We start from the raw sequence: 20,065 nt of genomic DNA on the forward strand, positions 1-20,065 counted from the left end.
GTTTCTCACACGCCTATGATACATATTGATTTCGACACCCAGCTCATGACATCCCTTTCTCACCTCCAGGACCTCAGGGCGCCACTCGTCGGATACCTCTGCTTGCTCAGTGAACCGTCAACCCGACAACTGTCGAATATCCACATTGGCATCTACGGTGCCCACCGCAACCACTCCTCTTTCCGTTGAAGAAATCCTCATGCTAAATAAACGTGGAATCTACAAATACTGTTTCCCTGTCGTCTGCGTTGAGATCCCCACCAATTTCTTGATCCCTAACACTACAGAGCGAGAACCAAGGATTGATGATGTGGACTATGAGAGCACCGCCAAAATGGTGAGCGACGTTTCAGTTTGTCCCACTCAAGACGCTAATTGCATATCAGAGCCACAAACGGCCGTACCATTTTCAGTGGAGCAAGATCTTGGCCAAAAGCATAGCTGTCCCAAGCAGCCTGATTTAGATTTCCACAAAAAAATGATGGGAAAAAAAACAAAAAAACCATCATTTTCAATGCATATTACAAAGACCGTATTGGCCCGAATATAGACCCTACCCACGTGATGTTACAACTCCTTCCTCCTGACTGGTGCCGCCCAGTTGTCCGTCAACACATCATGTTTACCTGTTACGGCTACGTACATTCCTCCTATTTACGACGTGTTTTTCTGCTCGTTAACATTAATAATCAAAATGGTGAAGGCGTGTGTGGCGGTCGGCTGCAATAACAGAGAAGATAGACGGAGAAGACGGAGAGACTTGAAGTTGTACCGGATTCCGAGAGACCCGGAGAGAAGAGAGCGAGATGGGCTGCTGCAATTCGACGAGAAAACTGGGCTCCAAACGATTACCACAGATTATGTAGTAGTCATTTTATATCTGGTAAGATGCATTTAATATATATTTAGAGGGTTTTGGGCTGACAACCACAATTAAGATCATTGCTAGGCTAATCGCCGACAACATACACGTATGTATGTAGCGAGAGTGCTATCGCTAAACCATATAAACATTAAAAGCCCTAACTCCATTGACAAACGACATGAAATACATTAGACTTGACAGTGGATGTTAGCAATAACAAAAGATTTTGAATTGAAAATTTCGTAACTCACCTTTCCAAGCACAAGATAGATTCCTGCCGAATTTTCGTGGACGAGGACCTGTTTCACCCAACCAGCAACGAAGTATTTATAAGCCTCCAAGCTCTTAAGGTTTTTCAAACTTTCGTGAGAATAGGCTGATTTTGTGTGGACAAGATAGTTGTACATATCAGGCTAGCTAGCAGATGTCAGGCAAATACGGCGGAGACAGCGGGTCGAAAAACATCGATTTAGGCATCAAATATGGATCTGGCGAATGGATAAACTGAAGCTTTTCCACATAACGCCTTTTATGCAACGCATCAAGTGAGTTTACGGCATCCGAAAGCACCGGGTCTTCCATGAAATGCATTATAAATTGCTCGATCAATTGAGACCATTGATAATACAGACACAAAATGACGGACAAGGGGGCGGAACCATACAGCGAGCACGTGATTTTGTGACGTCGGTGGGTAGGGTCTCTGAAAAAGAGGGGGACTTCTTATATTCGCGGTCTAGACGTTGTACCCATTCACGACGCTAGATGGCGCCAGATATCATTGAAGCGATGTTCTGTCATGACAGATCCCAGCTACTCTCAAGTTTAACCAGTTTGCATTGTTTTATGCAATGTTTTCCTTATTTAGATTTGTTTCAAGACTACAATTACAGTTAGACTTCATTTTGGTAGTTAATGCAATTATTGCAATTTTGTTGTTTTATCACAATAGATTGGTTTATTTACGTTTCAAAAACCAGAAGCCATTCATTTACGAATGTGATTGCACTTTAGTTTACATATTTAAATGTTCACATATTAAGATTTCAATGAAGCCAAATAACATGCTTATTCTCACAAATATATTGTTATAATCATTTGTTTCAGGTGTACTGTCATTATTTTCTGTATAAAAATTAATTTGGTGCTCAAAAAGTCTTTTTTCAAACTTGAGTCTTGAAAAAGAGGGGATCGTCTTATAATCAGCGTCGTATTACATTCGGGCAAATACGGTATTCCTGGCTGAAATATTCAGCCTAAATAGGAGGCAGTCTTATATTCTGCCTGCCGCCCTTTTCAGACTCACCACGGTGACCTATATTTACGAGCATGGCCTAAGCTACTAACCGAACATGTATCTTGTAAGTTGATTTTTATTGCTGATACTGCGTTTCAGGTAGAGGCGTGCATAATTTCGGATTCTTAGATTATTCGCGATTCGGCCGTGAAAGATTCGACACAAACATCCAAATTCAGATTACTGAATTATAGACCCTACTCACGTGATGTCACAGCCACGCCCCCACGCCATGTTGTCCGTATACTCGTCATGTTAATGCATTAGCGCTTCGTAAATTCCTCCTATTATGGGTTGTTTTTCTGCTCGTTAACATTAATAATCAAAATGGTGAAGTCGTGTGTGGCGGTCGGTTGAAATAACAGAGAAGATAGACGGAGAAGACGGAGAGACTTGAAGTTTTACCGTATTCCGAGAGACCCGGAGAGGAGAGCGAGATTGACTGCTGCAATTCGACGAGAAAACTGGGCTCCAAACGACTACCACAGATTATGTAGTAGTCATTTTATATCTGGTAAGATGCATTTAATATATATTTAGAGGGTTTTGGGCTGACAACCACAATTAAGATCATTGCTAGGCTAATCGCCGACAACATACACTCAGACGTTGTGAATGAACTACCTGAAAATATATAATTATAAGGGGATAATCAGACAGTTGTCATACAATTAATTTACAATTTCACTATTGAGGTCAAAAGCCAAAAAATAAATTCAACTAGGGACAATCTGGAGTAGTGCTATCGCACTTCATATTTATTACATATTATATATGTATGTAGTGAGAGTGCTATCGCTAAACCATATAAAAATTAAAAGCCCTAGCTCCATTGACAAATGACATGAAATACATTAGACTTGACAGTGGACGTTAGCAAGAACAAAAGATTTTGAATTGAAAATTTCGTAACTCACCTTCCGAGCACAAGATTCCTGCCGAATTTTCGTGTACGAGGACCTGTTTCACCCAACCAGCAACGAAGTATTTATAAGCCTCCAAGCTCTTAAAGTTTTTCAAACTTTCGTGAGAATAGGCTGATTTTGTGTGGACAAGATAGTTGTAAATATCAGGGTCAGGCAAAGATGGCGAAGACAGCTGGTCGAAAAACATCGATTTAGGCTTTTCCACGTAACGCCTTTTATGCAACGCATCCAATGAGTTTACGCCGTCAGATAACACCAGGGCTTCCATGAATTGCTCTATAACTTGCACGACTAATTGAAAACAATGAGAATAGGTCTAAAAAATAGGTACAATACGGCGGCCGGATTCAGCGACACGTCATTTTGTGACGTAGGTGAGTAGGGTCTATACCAGGTAAATCGGAAATAATACACAGTCAGCGCGGTCTTCAGGACGCAATGAGGAACGGACCGAGAGTAAATATCATGTTCAACTCATGCGGCTAGATAAAAAAAACAAAAAAACAATAATACCTGACTGCGGCCGTCAGCCGCGACAAACAGCGCCCAGTCGCTAGTTGCTAGCACGGCAACTTACGGCTATGGTAGATACCACATATATCTAGAATTACTGTAGATGTGAAAGGACAGACGACGGCTGTGTTAGATCATATACCAAGAACTAGATGCGAAATGACAGACTTTCCCGCGCTAGTAAACAGGCGCCATCTTAAAGCAGTAGACTTTTCTAAAAAAAGTAGTGGTGCATCAATATGCAATTTATAATCGAATCGGACCCTCTGAATCGTAATCAAATCGTAGGTGCCCAAAGATTCCCACCTCTAGTTTCAGGGTCATCATCAACTTTTGCCCCCCCTCGCCAGAAAAGTCCAACTCCGCCTATGCTTGTTACGATCTCAGTTTCTCTTGGTCTTGGTGATATCTGCGGGGTATTGCACAAAAGTTGGATTCATAGTTGAAGAATATCGTCTAAGTCGCAGCTTGACTTAGCCTGATCGGACCCTGGATGGATGAACATATGCACCATGTGTTTAACGCATTCACTCCCAGCCATTTTCACCGGAGCAAGGCCCTTCGCTCCCGGTCGTTTTACTGGATTTTGACTGATTTTGCAAGGCCCACAGAAAATTCTGTTCTATTGCTGTATAAACATGTAACTAGGGGTGTGACAATATATCGAAATGGTGATATATCGTGATACATCACCAGTGCAGGAATGGTTTTGGAATGGAATTGGAATTGGTTTAACCGGGGACTACCTGTATCTATAAAACGATAGCAGCACAAATGATTTTTTTCCCAATCAAAAACGTAGCATAAACGAATGGCACCATTTCTGGTCCATTTTGCAATGAATGGGGGGCTGCGTGATGTCATCACTTGAATTAATATCTTAAAAATGATAGCATCACAAACTAAATTTTCTACAGCACAAACATAGCAAAAACGATTGACACCGTTTTTAGTCATTTTTAATCAAATTGCGGGACTGATTGAAAGAATTGTTAGCGATAGCAGCACAAACTAAAAAATCTTCAGCACAAATCTAGCACAAACGAATCCCAAAATATTTCAATAAATCTACTCTGACGGGGAGCTAACGTCACGGCGGTGTATAGAAACACGCTGCTTTTGTGCAACCAATTTGAGGTTTAGATCATGCGGAATGACCAATATTTATGGACTTAATCCCTTATCCTGGTTTTGTACAATACACCCCATCTTGGGCTGGTCTTGGTCTAATGTATTCTTAAATACTACACTTCTGCTGCTATCCCTTTTAAGTTTTCTAGATATACACGCACACGTACACACAAACACAATTTTTCTCGGTCTAAATAACAGTAGCAGCCAGCAGTAGTAGCTAAATATAACCACGTTAGTTATCTTTAGGTCTATCTCTAGGCAATAACACTGTACAGTCAGATTAGGAACTGTATTCCCCGAAGACCCTGAAGACGTTGTGTCGTCTCGAAGGAAGTCATTCTCTGTCTGTCTATGGTGGAAAACAGACAAGACTAACAAAACAGTTTCTGCTCTTGCACTCCTCTTTAAAATAAACTGCTGTATTTTAAGCCAAAAGAACTGTTGTGTTTGATAGAATAATATGTCTATATGCTGCCATAGCAGATTCATGGCGCATTCAGCTCCCAAACTATTTTTAATTTGTCCCTTTTACCCTGGAAACACCCGTTTACAGACGTCGCGCAACCGCTTTTGTTTCAACCCAGCCATAAAAAGAAGGTAAGTACTTACCCTAATTTTCGGACCATAGGGCGCACTTGAGTATAAGCCGCCACCCACCAAATTTGACACGAAAACTGCATTTGTTCATAGATAAGCTGCACTGGACTATAAGCCACAGCTGTCCTCACTGCGTTATGGGATATTTACACCAAAACATAAGACCAAATGAACCACCATGAAGCTTTGAACCAATTAGCTGCAAAGCTTCATTGCTTCAAGAAGCTTCATTTGGCTACCTTGGAGAAGACCGTCAACCTCTGCTGCCACCTGTTGTAAACCCTTGTTGTTCAACATGCCTCCTAGCATGCATTGTGGTGATACAGATGTAAATAACAATTAAAAATTATGTTCTGTGCTAATTATTTCTTCCGTTACTGTTCCAGTTGTTTCATTAATTGCAAGTCATGGTATTTGGTAACACTTTATTTGACAGTTTTTTTCATAAGACTGTCATAAGACCATCATAATTATGACGTGACACTCCCATGAGCCATGATGTCATTTTGTGTCATCCGGCAAATTATCTCACTTTTGAATGGATGAAAAAGATTTGAGTTGGACATAAATGCAGTTGGTGACATAATTTGTCGGATGACACGAAATGACATCGGTCATAAGCATTCATTAATGCCAGTGATCGTGTCATGTCATAATTATGACGGTCTTATTACAGTCTTATGACGCCGCTGTCAAATAAAGTTTTACCTATTAACCTGATAAACCAATAAATAAACCGCACTGGACGATAAGTCGCAGGATTCAAATGACGGGAAAAAAGTAGCGGCTTATAGTCCAAAATTTACGGTATATTATTCGAAATGTCTGTCATTTTTAGATTAGAATCATTAATTGATGTCTAATATTTAGTTTAAAAGAAAAAAAGTGATAGCGTATTTTAAACGTTTAAACTAGGGCTGTCAAACGATTAAAATTTTTAATCCAGTTAATTACAGCTTAAAAATTAATTAATCGTAATTAATCACAATTCAAACCATCTATAAAATATGCCATATTTTTCTGTAAATTATTGTTGGAATGGAAAGATAAGACACAAGATGGATATATACATTCAACATACGGTACATAAGTACTGTATTTGTTTATTATAACAATAAATCAACAAGATGGCATTAACATTATTAACATTCTGTTAAAGCGATCCATTGATAGAAAGACCTGTAGTTCTTAAAAGATAAATGTTAGTACAAGTTATAGAACTTTTATATTAAAAACCCTCTTAATGTTTTCGTTTAAATAAAATTTGTAAAATTTGTAATCACGAAATAAACTAGTAGCTCGCCATTGTTGATGTCAATAATTACACAATGCTCATGTGGTGCTGAAACCCATAAAATCAGTTGCACCCAAGCGCCAGCAGAGGGCGACAAAACACCGAAAAACACAGGTAACAAGTGGACATTACACTGTGCTGTCATTTTAATCTGTAAGAGCGGGGCATGTGCGTTAAATGTGTCAAATATTTTAACGTTATTAATTTTAAAAATTCATTACCGCCCATTAACGCGATAATTTTGACAGCCCTAGTTTAAACAAATGAAATCACAATGAAAGAAATGGTGTCTGTAAAAAAGTAACGGATATCTACCTCATAACTATCGCTTAATTGTAGTTTTTTTTTTTTTGTTACTGCCACATTTTCTCCATTATTTGAGATGATGAATAATCGATCCAAACAAAGAAAAATTGAAAAAAAAAGTTTCAAAGGGTAAATATATGAAAATGAAAATCTCGACCACTCATTGATGTCTGTGATTTCTGAATCGTGACCCTTCTTATATTACCATGTTTCACCCATAAAATCCCCCAAAAATCCGGCTGTGGTCATTCACATCTGTGTCTTGACACTCCATGATACATGCTACATGGAGTGTTTGGATCGAAACAAGGTAAGTACGCGATAATATCTCGTTAAAGTCATGGCGTCTGTAATTCTGCTCTCGTGTGCTCTCAACTCCAGATAGGGTTTTGCTTAGAGATGATGCCAATCGATCGGGTCCGATCACGTCATTTTCAAAGTATCGGAATCGGCAAAAAAATATCGGCCATGCCTTTTTTTAATATATATGTTTTTTTTTCATTAAATTGTTTTCTAACTGTATTTAACGTTACAGACATAATATGTTACACTCATCCAGAGTCTTTAGTTTAGGCTTAAGGTAGGGTTATCAGATTTATCCCAATAACGGCAGTAATTAATTTTTTTAAATTTATCACATTAAAATATTTAACGCAATTAACGCATGCGCTGCACGACTCACTCACGCATTGTCACATTCAATCTTTAATGGCGCCGTTATACCTATATATAGAGCTAAAAGGCAGCGTAAAATGAGTAGAGTGAATTTTGGCAGCCTTTGGAGACTTTTTTTTAATTGGCTAAAGTCTTACAATCCCTCTCCCTACGATTAGAAATATCATGGTAAGCAATGTGGGGAAGCCAGGTAGCAGTTGATCTTTTTCTTAACACCTTATGCTATTTCCCAACGCAGAGAAGATATATCAATTGGTAGCACTACGCACGGTCATGGTTCCACTTCCCATCATGCATTTGGGCATGGCCACAGTATCATTTACTGCAAGTTCAACAAATACACTCGATGGCAATATTTAGTCACAATATACAAAGTCACAAGTCTTTCTATCCGTGGCTCCCTCTCACAGAAAGAATGTTAATAATGTAAATGCCATCTTGAGGATTTATTGTCATAACAAACAAATACAGTACTTATGTACTGTATGTTGAATATATATTCGTTCGAGTTTTATTCATTTTTTTCTTAATGCATTGCCAAAATGTATATGATCGGGAAAAATTATCGGGAATGATTGGAATTGAATCGGGAGCAAAAAAAGCAATCGGATCGGGATCGGCAGATACTCAAACTAAAACGATCCGGATTGGATCAGGAGCAAAAAAACATGATCGGAACAACCCTATTTAATTGTATTTTCACATTTTCTCCATTATTTGAGATGATGAATAATAGAGCCAAACAAAGAAAAATTGGAAAAAAAAAAAAAAAGTTTAAAAGGGTAAATATATGAAAATGAAAATCTCGACCACTCCTTGATGTCTGCGATTTCTCCATCGTGACCCTTGTTATATTACCATGTTTCACACATAAAATCCCAAACAAATCCAGCTTTGGCCATTCACAGCTGTGTCTTGACACTCCATGATACATGCTACATGGAGTTTTTGGATCGAAACAAGGTAAGTACGCGATAATATCTGGTTAAAGTCATGGCGTCTGTAATTCTGCTCTCGCGTGCTCTCACCTCCAGATAGGGTTTTGCTGTTTAATTTTTTTATTTAATTTTTTTTTTTAAATGCCCTCCTATTTAAAAATGTTCTTCCCCCAGAAAATTGAAATGTTAGGCTTTCCACTGATGTATCACACATGCATATAGGATAATTTTGAAATTTGGCCAGATTGGGGGTCTCAGAGCGGAACTTCAAGTCACCTGAGTGTTATCCGCCATATACAATTTACATGTACAAAAAAAAAAAAGTATGGGGTGATGTCAACACACTGAAAGTGACAGTTCTTTTGGTAGCAAATATCTTGAAGGAATTGATAATCGGTCCAGATTGAAATGAATTCTTGTGTTGCTTTTCTTACCTCAACTAAATGTGGCGTAGGGTTGAAGCCGCACAGGTTGCAGACTTGAGTGTGGCACTGCGTACAGGAATTGTAGTTGGGTGGGTCAGAGCTGTCGATGTTTAGCTCTGTTTTACACAGAGGACAGTTCACTTTCTGCTTAATTGGTTCCGGAGCTGCGGCGGGAACAGTCGCGGGCTCCTGTTTCGTCTCCAACTTTTGCACATGCGATGCCATTTTTTGGTGTTGCTGCCCCTCGGCTTGCTGTGGATCTTTTTGTTGAAGGGAGGGCAACTGCTGGTGTGGCATTCCTTGTTGGTGCGGTATAGTTTGCTGCTGTTGCTTTGGCACGTTGGGTCCTACCAACTGGCTCGAAGTATGCGGAACTCCCATTTGGCCTGTTGTAGGAGTAGTGCCCGTTTGGTTAAGTGTGTGAGAGCCGCCCATTTGATTTTGTGCATGAGGGCCACCCATTTGTTTCGGTGCATGAGAGCCACCCATTTGGTTTGGTGCCTGGGGGACACCCATTTGGCCCGGTGCATGAGGACCGGCTACTGGAGTCGGACCATGAGAAACTCCCATGCCGAATGGTTTGGCACCTGAGGCCCCAGTTTGTGGCTGCTTGTTGTCAGGGGTGGCATTACTGAATACCACTTTGCCTTTTGCTGGACTAGGATGAGCGGAAGAGGTGGTCAAAGGGTCTACGTTGATCAAGGTACTCGCCTGGTTGAGCAAGGACGCTCCGAAGCCAAACAGCTTGGTCAGTCCATCCTGGGCTGGAGGATGGGCCTGACTCTGGGGCTTGTGAGCTGGAGAAGAGCCGGCACTTCTGGTGTGGTCGTGGTGTCGAGCCATATTCTGGTGCATAGGAGAGCCACGACCTAAGTCGGGTTGGGAGGGTGCTTTTGTCAAACCAGGGAGGGGGACAGCACCAGGGTGGGGGATCCTTGGACCGCCGGGTTGGTTCGGGCCTCCTGTAGGACCTCCACCAGTTCTTGGACCTCTCTGGGAATATGCGTCAGACCTCATACTTTCATGGGAGGGACCTGTCTGGCTCTGGGGACCACTCAAAGGTGCGTGACTGTGTAACCCTTGGGAATTATGAGGCTGTGGTGCCTGGGGCCCTAACTGGGAATGTGAATAAGGCTGTTGTGGAGCCTGGGGATACTGCTGAGTCTGGGGATATTGTTGGTTTGGGGGTCCAGACTGAGAATGTGGATAAGGTTGCTGTTGCTGCGGTTGCTGCGGTTGCTGCTGCTGTGGTTGCTGTTGCTGCTGCTGCTGTTGTTGAACCTGGGGTCCAAACTGGGATGGCGGGTATGGTTGTTGCTGAACCTGGGGTCCAGATTGAGACTGTGGGTAAGACTGCTGCTGATCCTGGGGATACTGTTGAGACTGAGGATATTGCTGAGAGTGAGGATCCTGCTGAGAATGAGGGTATTGTTGAGGCTGGGGATACTGTTGAGACTGGGGATACTGCTGGGTCTGGGGATATTGCTGGGTCTGGGGGTACTGCCCTGACTGCAGCTGCTGTTGGGACTGGGGATACTGTTGAGACTGGGGATATTGTTGGGACTGTGGATGCTCCTGGGCCTGTGGATAATGCTGGGTTTGGGGATATTGCTGCGACAGTGGGTATGTCTGGGATTGAGAATATGGCTGTGACTCAGAGTATGCTTGGGATTGGGAATATGGCTGTGTTTGGGGGTAGGGCAAAGTCTGTCCATAAAGTTGAGTCTGCGGTAGTTGCGGCTGCTGTTGCTGAGTGGGATGGCTCTGCGCCAGAGGTTTAGACTGTACTGCATTTGCCGGCTGTGTTGGCTGAGGGGCAGCCTGCTGAGGCTGGACCAGAGGTTTCGCTTGGTGGGAAGGTGAATGGATCTGTTGTTGACTCTTTGACCGAGGCGTGGTCATATCAATGCCAAGAGCCCTTTGCATCTGGCAGTTGAGACAAAGCCATTCCTGGACCTACAAACAGAATACAAAAAACATTTTAATTTGGCTCCTTACATCTGTTATTAGCATTTCAATACAAACCATGTGGATGCTACATTGATTTTGCACCATAGGAGTCAATAAGAGAGGGATTACATTTGGACAGCTTCATAAAAGGAACACCACATTTTATTTCAATGAGAGCAAAAAATGCAGAGAACATTATTGTAGAGATTTAGGCGGGATCAGCCATAACGTTGGCATGGAGCAATCACCGCAACTTGACGGAGAAGAATTTCACTGTTAGAGACATACAGTAAACCCATACGGATAGGATAGCATATCAACAGATACTACGAAAACGATTACAAAATGATCCTCACCCTTCGTGATCCCTCGACATCACCTCTCCTCTAGATGACAACCCACTATTAAAACCTCCTCTGTGAAGCATGCCGACCTGCTCGCGTTCTGTCTTTTCTCGCAGCTTTTCATCTGCCGCTAACACTAAACTACCATAAAGACAGCTATTTTAGCATCTCTGCAGCTTGAGCACAACACTGTAAATCTCTTCACAGCACTCCCATCCCCTTCTGTTCCCACAATCCATTGCGTAAGTGTACATTTACACCCACCCGCCCCTCCACTGCTGAATCTCCCCCATGTTCTAGCACAATCCTCCAATTTAGGAGGGTTACGTAGAAATTATATATTCAGGATGATGACTAACTTTGAATCATTTATTGATATGCTCATTATTTGTAAATAGATTTTCGTAGTGGAGTAGAACTGTATTACTGTACATAACATTGAGTGATGTGTTTAATATGACGACTCTTTGTATCATTTATCGGAGCCTCTCAGCATATTTAAGTTATGTAATTGATCAAGTGGTTGCCCAATGCAATTAAGCAAATTTTCTTGACAAGAAGAGCGGGTAACGGTGACCCTACTTGCCCTGATGGAACATTTGGAGTTGGACATGGTGGTTCATTTGCTCTATGGAGCTATCAAGTGGTCTTTAAAGAGCATACGACATGAGAAAAAAAGTCTTAAAGAGCATTATTATGTGAATTAGAATCATATTTTGAGACGATTCGACTACATACAACAATGTAGCAAAGCGCAGATGACGAGAAATTAGTCTTTTAATCTGCCGGTTAGCTACGCCTACCATTATAGGGCTCTAGCGTCCCCAACAGGTGGATGACGTCAGCGGGAGAATGGGCTCATCGGTTTTACTATTCAGCCCATTTAGGCGGAATTATTCAGAACGAGGAAAACGCGACAAAGAGAGCCACAAAATGTCATTGTCTCTGTCTCTACTTCAATATTTTTACAGGATATTCTTTTTATCCAAGTATTTTTCCCCAATAGCTAAATCAATGGCTTGAGAAGGACCAGTCAGCCCGTCGAGGGGGAATTATTCACAACGAGGAAAACGCGACGAAGAAAGCTGCAAAATGTCATTGTTTCTGTCTCTACTTCAATATTTTTACAGGATATTATTTTTATCCAAGTATTTTTCCCCAATTGCTAAATAAATGGCATGGTCATGACAAATAACAGCCTTGTGCTAAATGGAATATGAAATAATAAAAATGCACTTATTCAGGACGACATGGCAAAATGACTCCATAATGGTCAAAACTGTCGACTTCACCTTTACTGTCGCACCTCCCGAACATGGGTTGCGTTAACCGAATATTTTCCGTCGTTGACCGATTTTTTAAAACGGTGACGGAAAAAACTAAAGTCCATCCGTCATTTTGACCGGTTGCAATTCACACCCCAGAGCACAGGGTGGCGAGTGAGCATATTATTTAGCTATTTTCTCTCTTGATGCATGACGTCGTTGGCCTTACTCTGAAAAATGTCAAGGCAACTGAGTGTCCGAAGTTTCTTCAAAAAGCCCCAAAACGACGATGGTGTTGATAAAAGAGGTGAAAAAACAGGAACTGCACAAGCGGGCACGCAATTCAAGTCCATGCGCACCAGGAGGAAAGTGTGAGACTACGTTCAGGCCACAGCAGGTGAACTGTTAATTTCATTGTTCCATATGCTACATATGGTAGGCTACCTACCAACCGGGGCCACAGTCAGCTGTTTTTGTCACTGCGGAGAAAAAGTTACATATTCATTTGCTTGATGTGTGATGGCACGGTGTGGATTCTCTGTTAAGCTTGTTCGGACAGAATATTAATTTAAAATGAATGAAAACTCAATACTATTGAATATGTTGAAGCGGTATGCAATGTTAAGAGTCTTGTTAGCTGTAGGCGCACTATCCTATTCCCCTCACTATCCACTCGCGGGGGCCTGCGCTTGTCAGTGACGTTCCTTATTCTCGCTATATGATTATACAACTTTAACATTTGTTAATAATACGCTCTGTGCGTAGTATCATCCATCGCTTTTCCTTTTTAAATGGGCACTTATAAGCGAACGCAAGAAGTAACAACGGGAACATTTTTAAACAGGCATTTCACGGGAGAGCATTTTGACTCTTCAGCCAATCATATAGCGACAGCGAGTGGATAGCGAGGGGACCGCACGCGACTCTTATTAAAGGCTCAAACACACTAGAAACGTCAACATCGCGTCAACGATCCCGCCGCGATAACGCACCAGTGACGCTCGGCGTCAATTTCCATAGGACGCGTTTCACGAGCAGCGCGTCTGTGGAGCGGCTCGATCGGTTCACGCGAGAATAGCGGGTATTAAAAGGTAATAAAACAACAACACTTTGCCTTTCAGACCCCGCGTATTGGCCAGCTTTCTTTTTGAAAGAAAGAAGAAAAAAGAAGTCATGTGCTAAAGCAAAAAGCAATCCCACTGACAAAAGATTTTAACATTTTTTTTCTTATGAACATTTTTCTAAGCTTTATTGATGTTTTTTTCTCAAGTTAAAGCACCACGCAGGAATTAATTTAATTGTGTAGCAGGATTTGTGTATTATTCGTATTAATTGCAGGTGTTTTAGCTCATTTCAGTTTATTTTATTTATGTAGTAAGTTACAATTGCATATTATTTTGACAATCGACCGGATCCACCGTATTTTTACACGAGTGACTTCCGGCTTGCCCGATCCTACCTAGTAGTATTGACGCAGGGGGGCCGCGTCTCGCGTCAAAAAACAAAACTCTGCTGTTCTTTTCGCGTGCGTCGCGTTTAGCGCTTCTGGGACGCGTCTAACACGCGGACGCATTGCGACTGGTGTGCATTGGCTGATTGACTTTGACGGCCACGTTTCGAAGCGTAATCGCGGCGAGATCGTTGACGCGACGTTCACGTTGCTGGTGTGTTTGAGCCTTAAGTGTCTCTGTCACGTGACTGTCGTAGCCGGTAACGCGCTCGGCCAAATGGACACACAAGTACGGAAGGTGAATTATGCCAGACAAAGGGTCACCACAATGTCATTATCATCATTTTGAAAATTTAAGTGACGGGTAAAAATAGATTATGACCGGATTTTTATGACCCTGTCAGTCAAAATGACAGACAACGAAAAAGTCTAGCGTAACCTCTGCTCCCGAACAATATTTTATGACACCTAAATCGGGCTTATGTCATTTCCCTTCAGCGAATGTAAACAAACCAAGAGGCACGACAGCTAGCCGACATGCTAACCCGAACCGAGTGATGTTTCAAAGTCTTCGAAGCGGAAAATCACACATAACTAGCCCGGAACTTTTGACATGACGACTGGGTTGTCGATTGTCTTCACTGATCGGCAAACCGCGCGGCGGAGAGTAATTTACAGTTCGTTCCCCGGAGGAGGGCGGCTGCAGTTGTTGTGCAGCTAACGTGCAGCTAATGTGCATGAGGAGAGCTTTTTACATGCCTATCAATGATTAAAGGTAAGTAGTCCTTAATCGAAAGAAAGTTTGTAGTGTTTACTTTGTAATCGCTGTATTCACAGCTATTTTTAACACAAAGTTGCAATTTTTGATTGGGTGGAAAATTTGACAGAACATTGGGGTCACCAAGAGTGCAAAAGCCGAGTATAGTGCTCGCCCGGCGGGGGTATGTGCGACAAGGAGCATGTCAGCCACAAAATGCAAGCTCCGGATTAAAATGATCCCAGTATTTGACATAATACAAAACAAGATGTTTACTCACTTCCTCCTAAGTCCTATGGTCCCACAGTAGAAGGGCTTGTTTTAACCCATATCCATGGTGAATGGGAACCTTTTGAAACTCCAAAAAGGCGCACACGCCTCTCCCTCATACAGCAATATTTTTCTGCAGCCGTTTGGCTGGCGTGATGCGAAAAATAAATGTATTAATCCGCAAAATCAGCTGAATCCTTAGTTCTTCTCATACAACAGTACGGCTGTATAGTGAAGAGGACTCCTTGTACCGTACACGTCACAGCGCCCTCTTTCTCAACTCGAGACTGTTGCCGGAAGTCACTCATTTTCATGGCACGGGATTGAAAAAACTAAATAAATATAGAGATTGCTTCCACACACATCCAAGCGGTCCATATCATTCAGGAGCATAAAATACCGCGTGTATTATGAAATAAACATGCTTTTTCGTGTCACATGCACTTTAAGCCCAAGTGATGAGAATTCTACACTGCTGGCCAAAAGTATTGGCACCCCTGCAATTCTGTAAGATAATGCTCAATTTCTCCCAGAAAATGATTGCAATTACAAATGCTTTGGTAGTAATATCTTCATTTATTTTTCTTGCAATTAAAAAACACAAAAAAGAATGAAAAAAAAAAATTAAATCGTTATCATTTTACATAAAACTCCAAAAATGGGCCGGACAAAAGTATTGGCACCCTTTGAAAAATCATTTGATGCTTCTCTAATTTTTGTAATTAACAGCACATGTTACTTACCTGTAGTGGCAATAACTAAATCACACTTGCAGCCAGTTAAAATGGATTAAAGTTAACTCAACCTCTGTCAATTATCCTTGTGTGTACCACATTGAGCATGGAGAACAGAAAGAGGACCAAAGAACTGACTGAGGAGTTGAGAAGGAAAATTGTGAGGAAGCATGGGCAATCTGAAGGCTACAAGTCCATCTCCAAAGACCTGAATGTTCCTGTGTCAGTGTCTGGTCAGATGAGACAAAAGTAGAGCTTTTTGGGAAAAGGCATCAACATAGAGTTTACAGGAAACAAAATAAGGCCTTCAAAGAAAAGAACACGGTCCCCAGAGTCAAACATGGCAGAGGTTCCCTGATGTTTTAGGGTTGCTTTGCTGCCTCCGGCACTGGACTGCTTGACCGTGTGCGTGGCATTATGAAGTCTGAAGACTACCAACAAATTTTGCAGCATAATGTAGGGCCCAGTTTGAGAAAGCTGTGTCTCCCTCAGAGGTCATGGGTCTTCCTAACCCTTCAAACAGCACTAGAAAATGGTTTGAGAGAAAGCACTGGAGACTTCTAAAGTGGCCAGCAATGAGTCCAGACCTGAATCCCATAGAACACATGTGGAGAGATCTGAAAATGGCAGTTTGGAGAAGGTACCCTTCAAATCTCAGAGACCTGGAGCAGTTGGTTTAAAATTCCAGCAGAGCATTGTAAGACACTCATTGATGGATACCGGAAGCGGTTGTTCGCAGTTATTTTGTCTAAAGGTTGTGCTACCAAGTATTAGGCTGAGGGTGCCAATACTTTTGTCCATCCCATTTTTGGGAGTTTTGTGTAAAGGGTTTAGGGTTAGGGGTTTTTTTTCATTCTCTTTTGTGTTTTTTCATTGCAAGCAAAATAAATGAAGATATTACTACCAAAGCATTTGTAATTGCACAAACCTTTTCTGGGAGAAATTAAGCATTATCTGACAGATAAACCGCTTATCGGGTTCTTCTCGAAGAGCACACCCATCACTCAAAAAAATGAATCAGGCAGGTTGTAAAGTTTACTGAAAGACAGTGTGCATTTTCAGCAAGAAACCATCATGTTTCCAAGGTGAGCATGATTGAATCATGCAGTCTCTACATAAACATGAACAGTGAATGAGGATCTTGACTAGATATTGTTGATGCAACATAATGTTAATGTGTCTTTCCAACTAATTGCAATAGTCTCGCGAGATTTAAAAGTAGCATTGCCAACTCCCTGAAAAAGTAAGGGACACCTCATTGGTACCGTCACCATTGAATTAATATTTTGTATGTGAAAAGAGATTTTTTATTAGATGGGACTTTGAAAGGCAAAGGCCCAGCTCGTAAAATTCCTCAACTTTATTTTTATTTCTTTCTATTCACATTTTTTCGGCGCAGTGGAGACTCCAAACCGTTTGACCGACCGGCACCATGACAGCTATGTACGTCCATGCCATTGACTATCATGAATGTCGCTACTATTGATGCCAATGTGCTGGATTCCATTGAGGCATATATAGATGCCATTGACGGCCATTTACGTTAAAATGAGGGCTGTCAAACGATTAAAATTTTTAATTGAGTTAATCACAGCTTAGAAATTAATTCATCGTAATTAATCGCAATTCAAACCATCTCTAAAATATGCCATATTTTTCTGTAAATTATTGTTGGAATGGAAAGATAAGACGGATATGTACATAGGTACTGTATTTGTTTATTATACCAATAAATCCACAAGATTGCATTAACATTATTAACATTCTTTCTGTGAAGGGATCCACGGATAGATTCTTAAAGGATAAATGTGAGTTTGTATATTGTGACTAAATATTGCCATCTAGTGTATTTGTTGAGCTTTCAGTAAATTATAATGTAGTGACAAAACTGTTCTGCAAATGCATGATGGGAAGTGGGTAACCATGACTGTGTGTGGCGGCTGCAAATTATATATCTTGTGTTGTGTTGTGTACAATGCAGGGTGTTAAGAAAAAGATCAACTCCTGTCATTCTTCCCCACGTTGCTGGCCTCGATAGTTGTAATTGTTGTGGAAGAGATGTCAAAGCTTTACGCAATTAAAAGCAAGGTCCAAATGAATGCCTGTATCCACTCCACTCAACTGTCACTGCCTCTTAGCTCTGTATATACGTAGAACGTCGCCATCGTAGTCTGTTTGCGGCAATGCGTGAATGGGTCATTCTGTGCATCCGTTAAATATTTTAATGTGATTAATTTAAAAAATTAATTACCGCCCGTTAACGCGATAAATTTGACAGCCCTAGTTGTGCCTATGTTGGCTCAACATGTGTGCTTTATGTGAAAAGAACACAATTGCTTAATACTGAAGGAAAGCAATTTAATCAGGTGCAAATAATGTATTTCTTTAATGTAGGTTCAACATGTATTTTGGGGTGAACATGAGTGCCTTATGTTGGCTCAACAAGAGCGCTTTATGTTCGCGCAACATGAGTGCCTAATATTGGCTAGAATATTATCAGGTGCAAATTCTTTCCATAATTTTTTTATGTCAGTTCAACACCCAATTTTTTTGGAGTGCACTAACAAAAACTCCTGTCCGCCCAGAACCGCCAGTTCTACCCCGCCTCCTCCAGTTAGCTGGGATAGCCTCCAGCATCCTCGCGACCCACGTGAGGATAAGCTGTACAGAAGATGATTGAATTTACATCATATGATTTTTCCTACTCTTGCTCTCACCGATCAGATTTTGGACCGTCAATAGTCACCATGTAAGGAAATTTGAGAGTCAATTTTTTTTGCTGCACAAGCTTCTCCCATGTTATATTACAGTCCAATGATTACACATGAAAGAAAGAAAGTTGCACTTGTATTTAATAACCAGCATGGCACCAAACTCTTGAAAGAATCGCAAATTGAGCCTACGATAGCAGAGGATGAAGAGAAAGTAACCCTCAGAGGGAATTGCCACAGCAGTTGGTTAATCCGGTCGAGGTCTGATCGCATTCTGCTTAATTACCAGGCCCGGCCCCAAAGACTATCCACTTCACTAACAGAGAAGGGTTTCCCACAGAGACGTATAACCCTTGAAAAAAGCTCTTGTAATCATACTATCTCATTATATTCAATCTAAACTCTGTACTAAAACACCTCGAGTAGACAGAACTAACCTCTCATGTACATTTTTTTTTCCTTTGGTGTTTGTGTGTGGGTGACGTTACTGCAGAAAAAGTACAAATAAATTATAACTAGGCCTGCAAGCAGGACTGAATGGGACCTCGCAAGTTGGCGCAACTCGGACGACAAGAATTTCAGGGTGGTGGCAGATTGTCCCCCTCTCATCATCTCATGAGTAACTATCATGTGCTCGAAACTTTCCTTTTTTGTGTGTGGAACCTCTTTCGTGTTGTGGGCACGAAACCTCAATATGTTTCATCAGGCACCTGAACACATGTCTTAAAGCTAGATTTGGCCATATGTTTAGGGTCATTGTCTTGCTGAAAGACCCAGTGACGACCCATCTTCAGTTTTCGGGCAGAGGGCAACAGATTTTAAATTAAAATGTCCTGGTATTTCAAAGCATTCATGATGCCATGCACCCTAGCAAGGTTCCCAGGGCCTTTGGAAGCAAAACAGCACCACAACATCACTGACCCACCCCCATACTTCACAGTGGGTGTGAGGTGCTTTTCAGCATGCACATCTTTCGTGGCACGCCAGATACGCTTAGAGTGTACCTCATACCCACTGTGAAGTATGGGGGTGGGTCAGTGAGGCTGTGGGGCTGTTTCGCTTCCAAAGGCCCTGGGAACCTTGTTAGGGTGCATGACATCATGAATGCTTTGAAATACCAGGACATTTTAAATCAAAATCTGTTGCCCTCTGCCTGAAAGCTGAAGATGGGTCGTCACTGGGTCTTTCAGCAAGACAATGACCCTAAACATATGGCCAAATTTACACAGGAATGGTTCACCAGACACAAAATTAAGTTCCTCCCATGGCCATCTCAGTCCCCAACCCTTGTTTTGTTGGCAAAAGGGGGTTGTACAAAGTATTAACACCAGGGGTGCTAATAATTGTGACACACATTTTTTGATGTCAAATAATTATTTCTTTATGTAGGATTTTTTCCCCACTGAATAAATGCACTTGTATTGAAGGTTGGATTTTTCTCTTTTTTTCCATTAAGGTCCCATATTATTTGAATAAAAAATATATATATTAGAAGCTAAAAAACATATCTTAACCAGGGGTGCCAATAATTATGGAGGGCACTGTATGTCCCATGAACAGTCTCACCAATTTTGAGAAGGATCCAACTAACTCCCTCTGCACCAATGTCTCAGA

At 41.4% G+C, this 20,065-nt stretch overlaps 1 protein-coding gene across 7 annotated transcripts in view; it reads right to left on the minus strand.

Moving 5' to 3' along the window:
• Positions 1-20,065, minus strand: part of bsna (bassoon presynaptic cytomatrix protein a) — a 197,031-nt gene that overhangs the window by 143,866 nt on the left and 33,100 nt on the right. For 6 of the 7 annotated variants that reach the window (XM_057858314.1, XM_057858307.1, XM_057858297.1 and 3 more), the window contains exon 3: positions 8,980-10,926. In XM_057858314.1, the coding sequence (XP_057714297.1) occupies positions 8,980-10,926 (1,947 nt within the window). Of the gene's footprint in view, positions 1-8,979; positions 10,927-11,276; positions 11,455-20,065 lie in introns of those variants that run through there. The other variant, XM_057858323.1, reaches the window with a different exon arrangement.

Source organism: Corythoichthys intestinalis, chromosome 2 (assembly GCF_030265065.1).
Source record: "Corythoichthys intestinalis isolate RoL2023-P3 chromosome 2, ASM3026506v1, whole genome shotgun sequence".
Lineage (NCBI taxonomy): Eukaryota > Metazoa > Chordata > Actinopteri > Syngnathiformes > Syngnathidae > Corythoichthys > Corythoichthys intestinalis.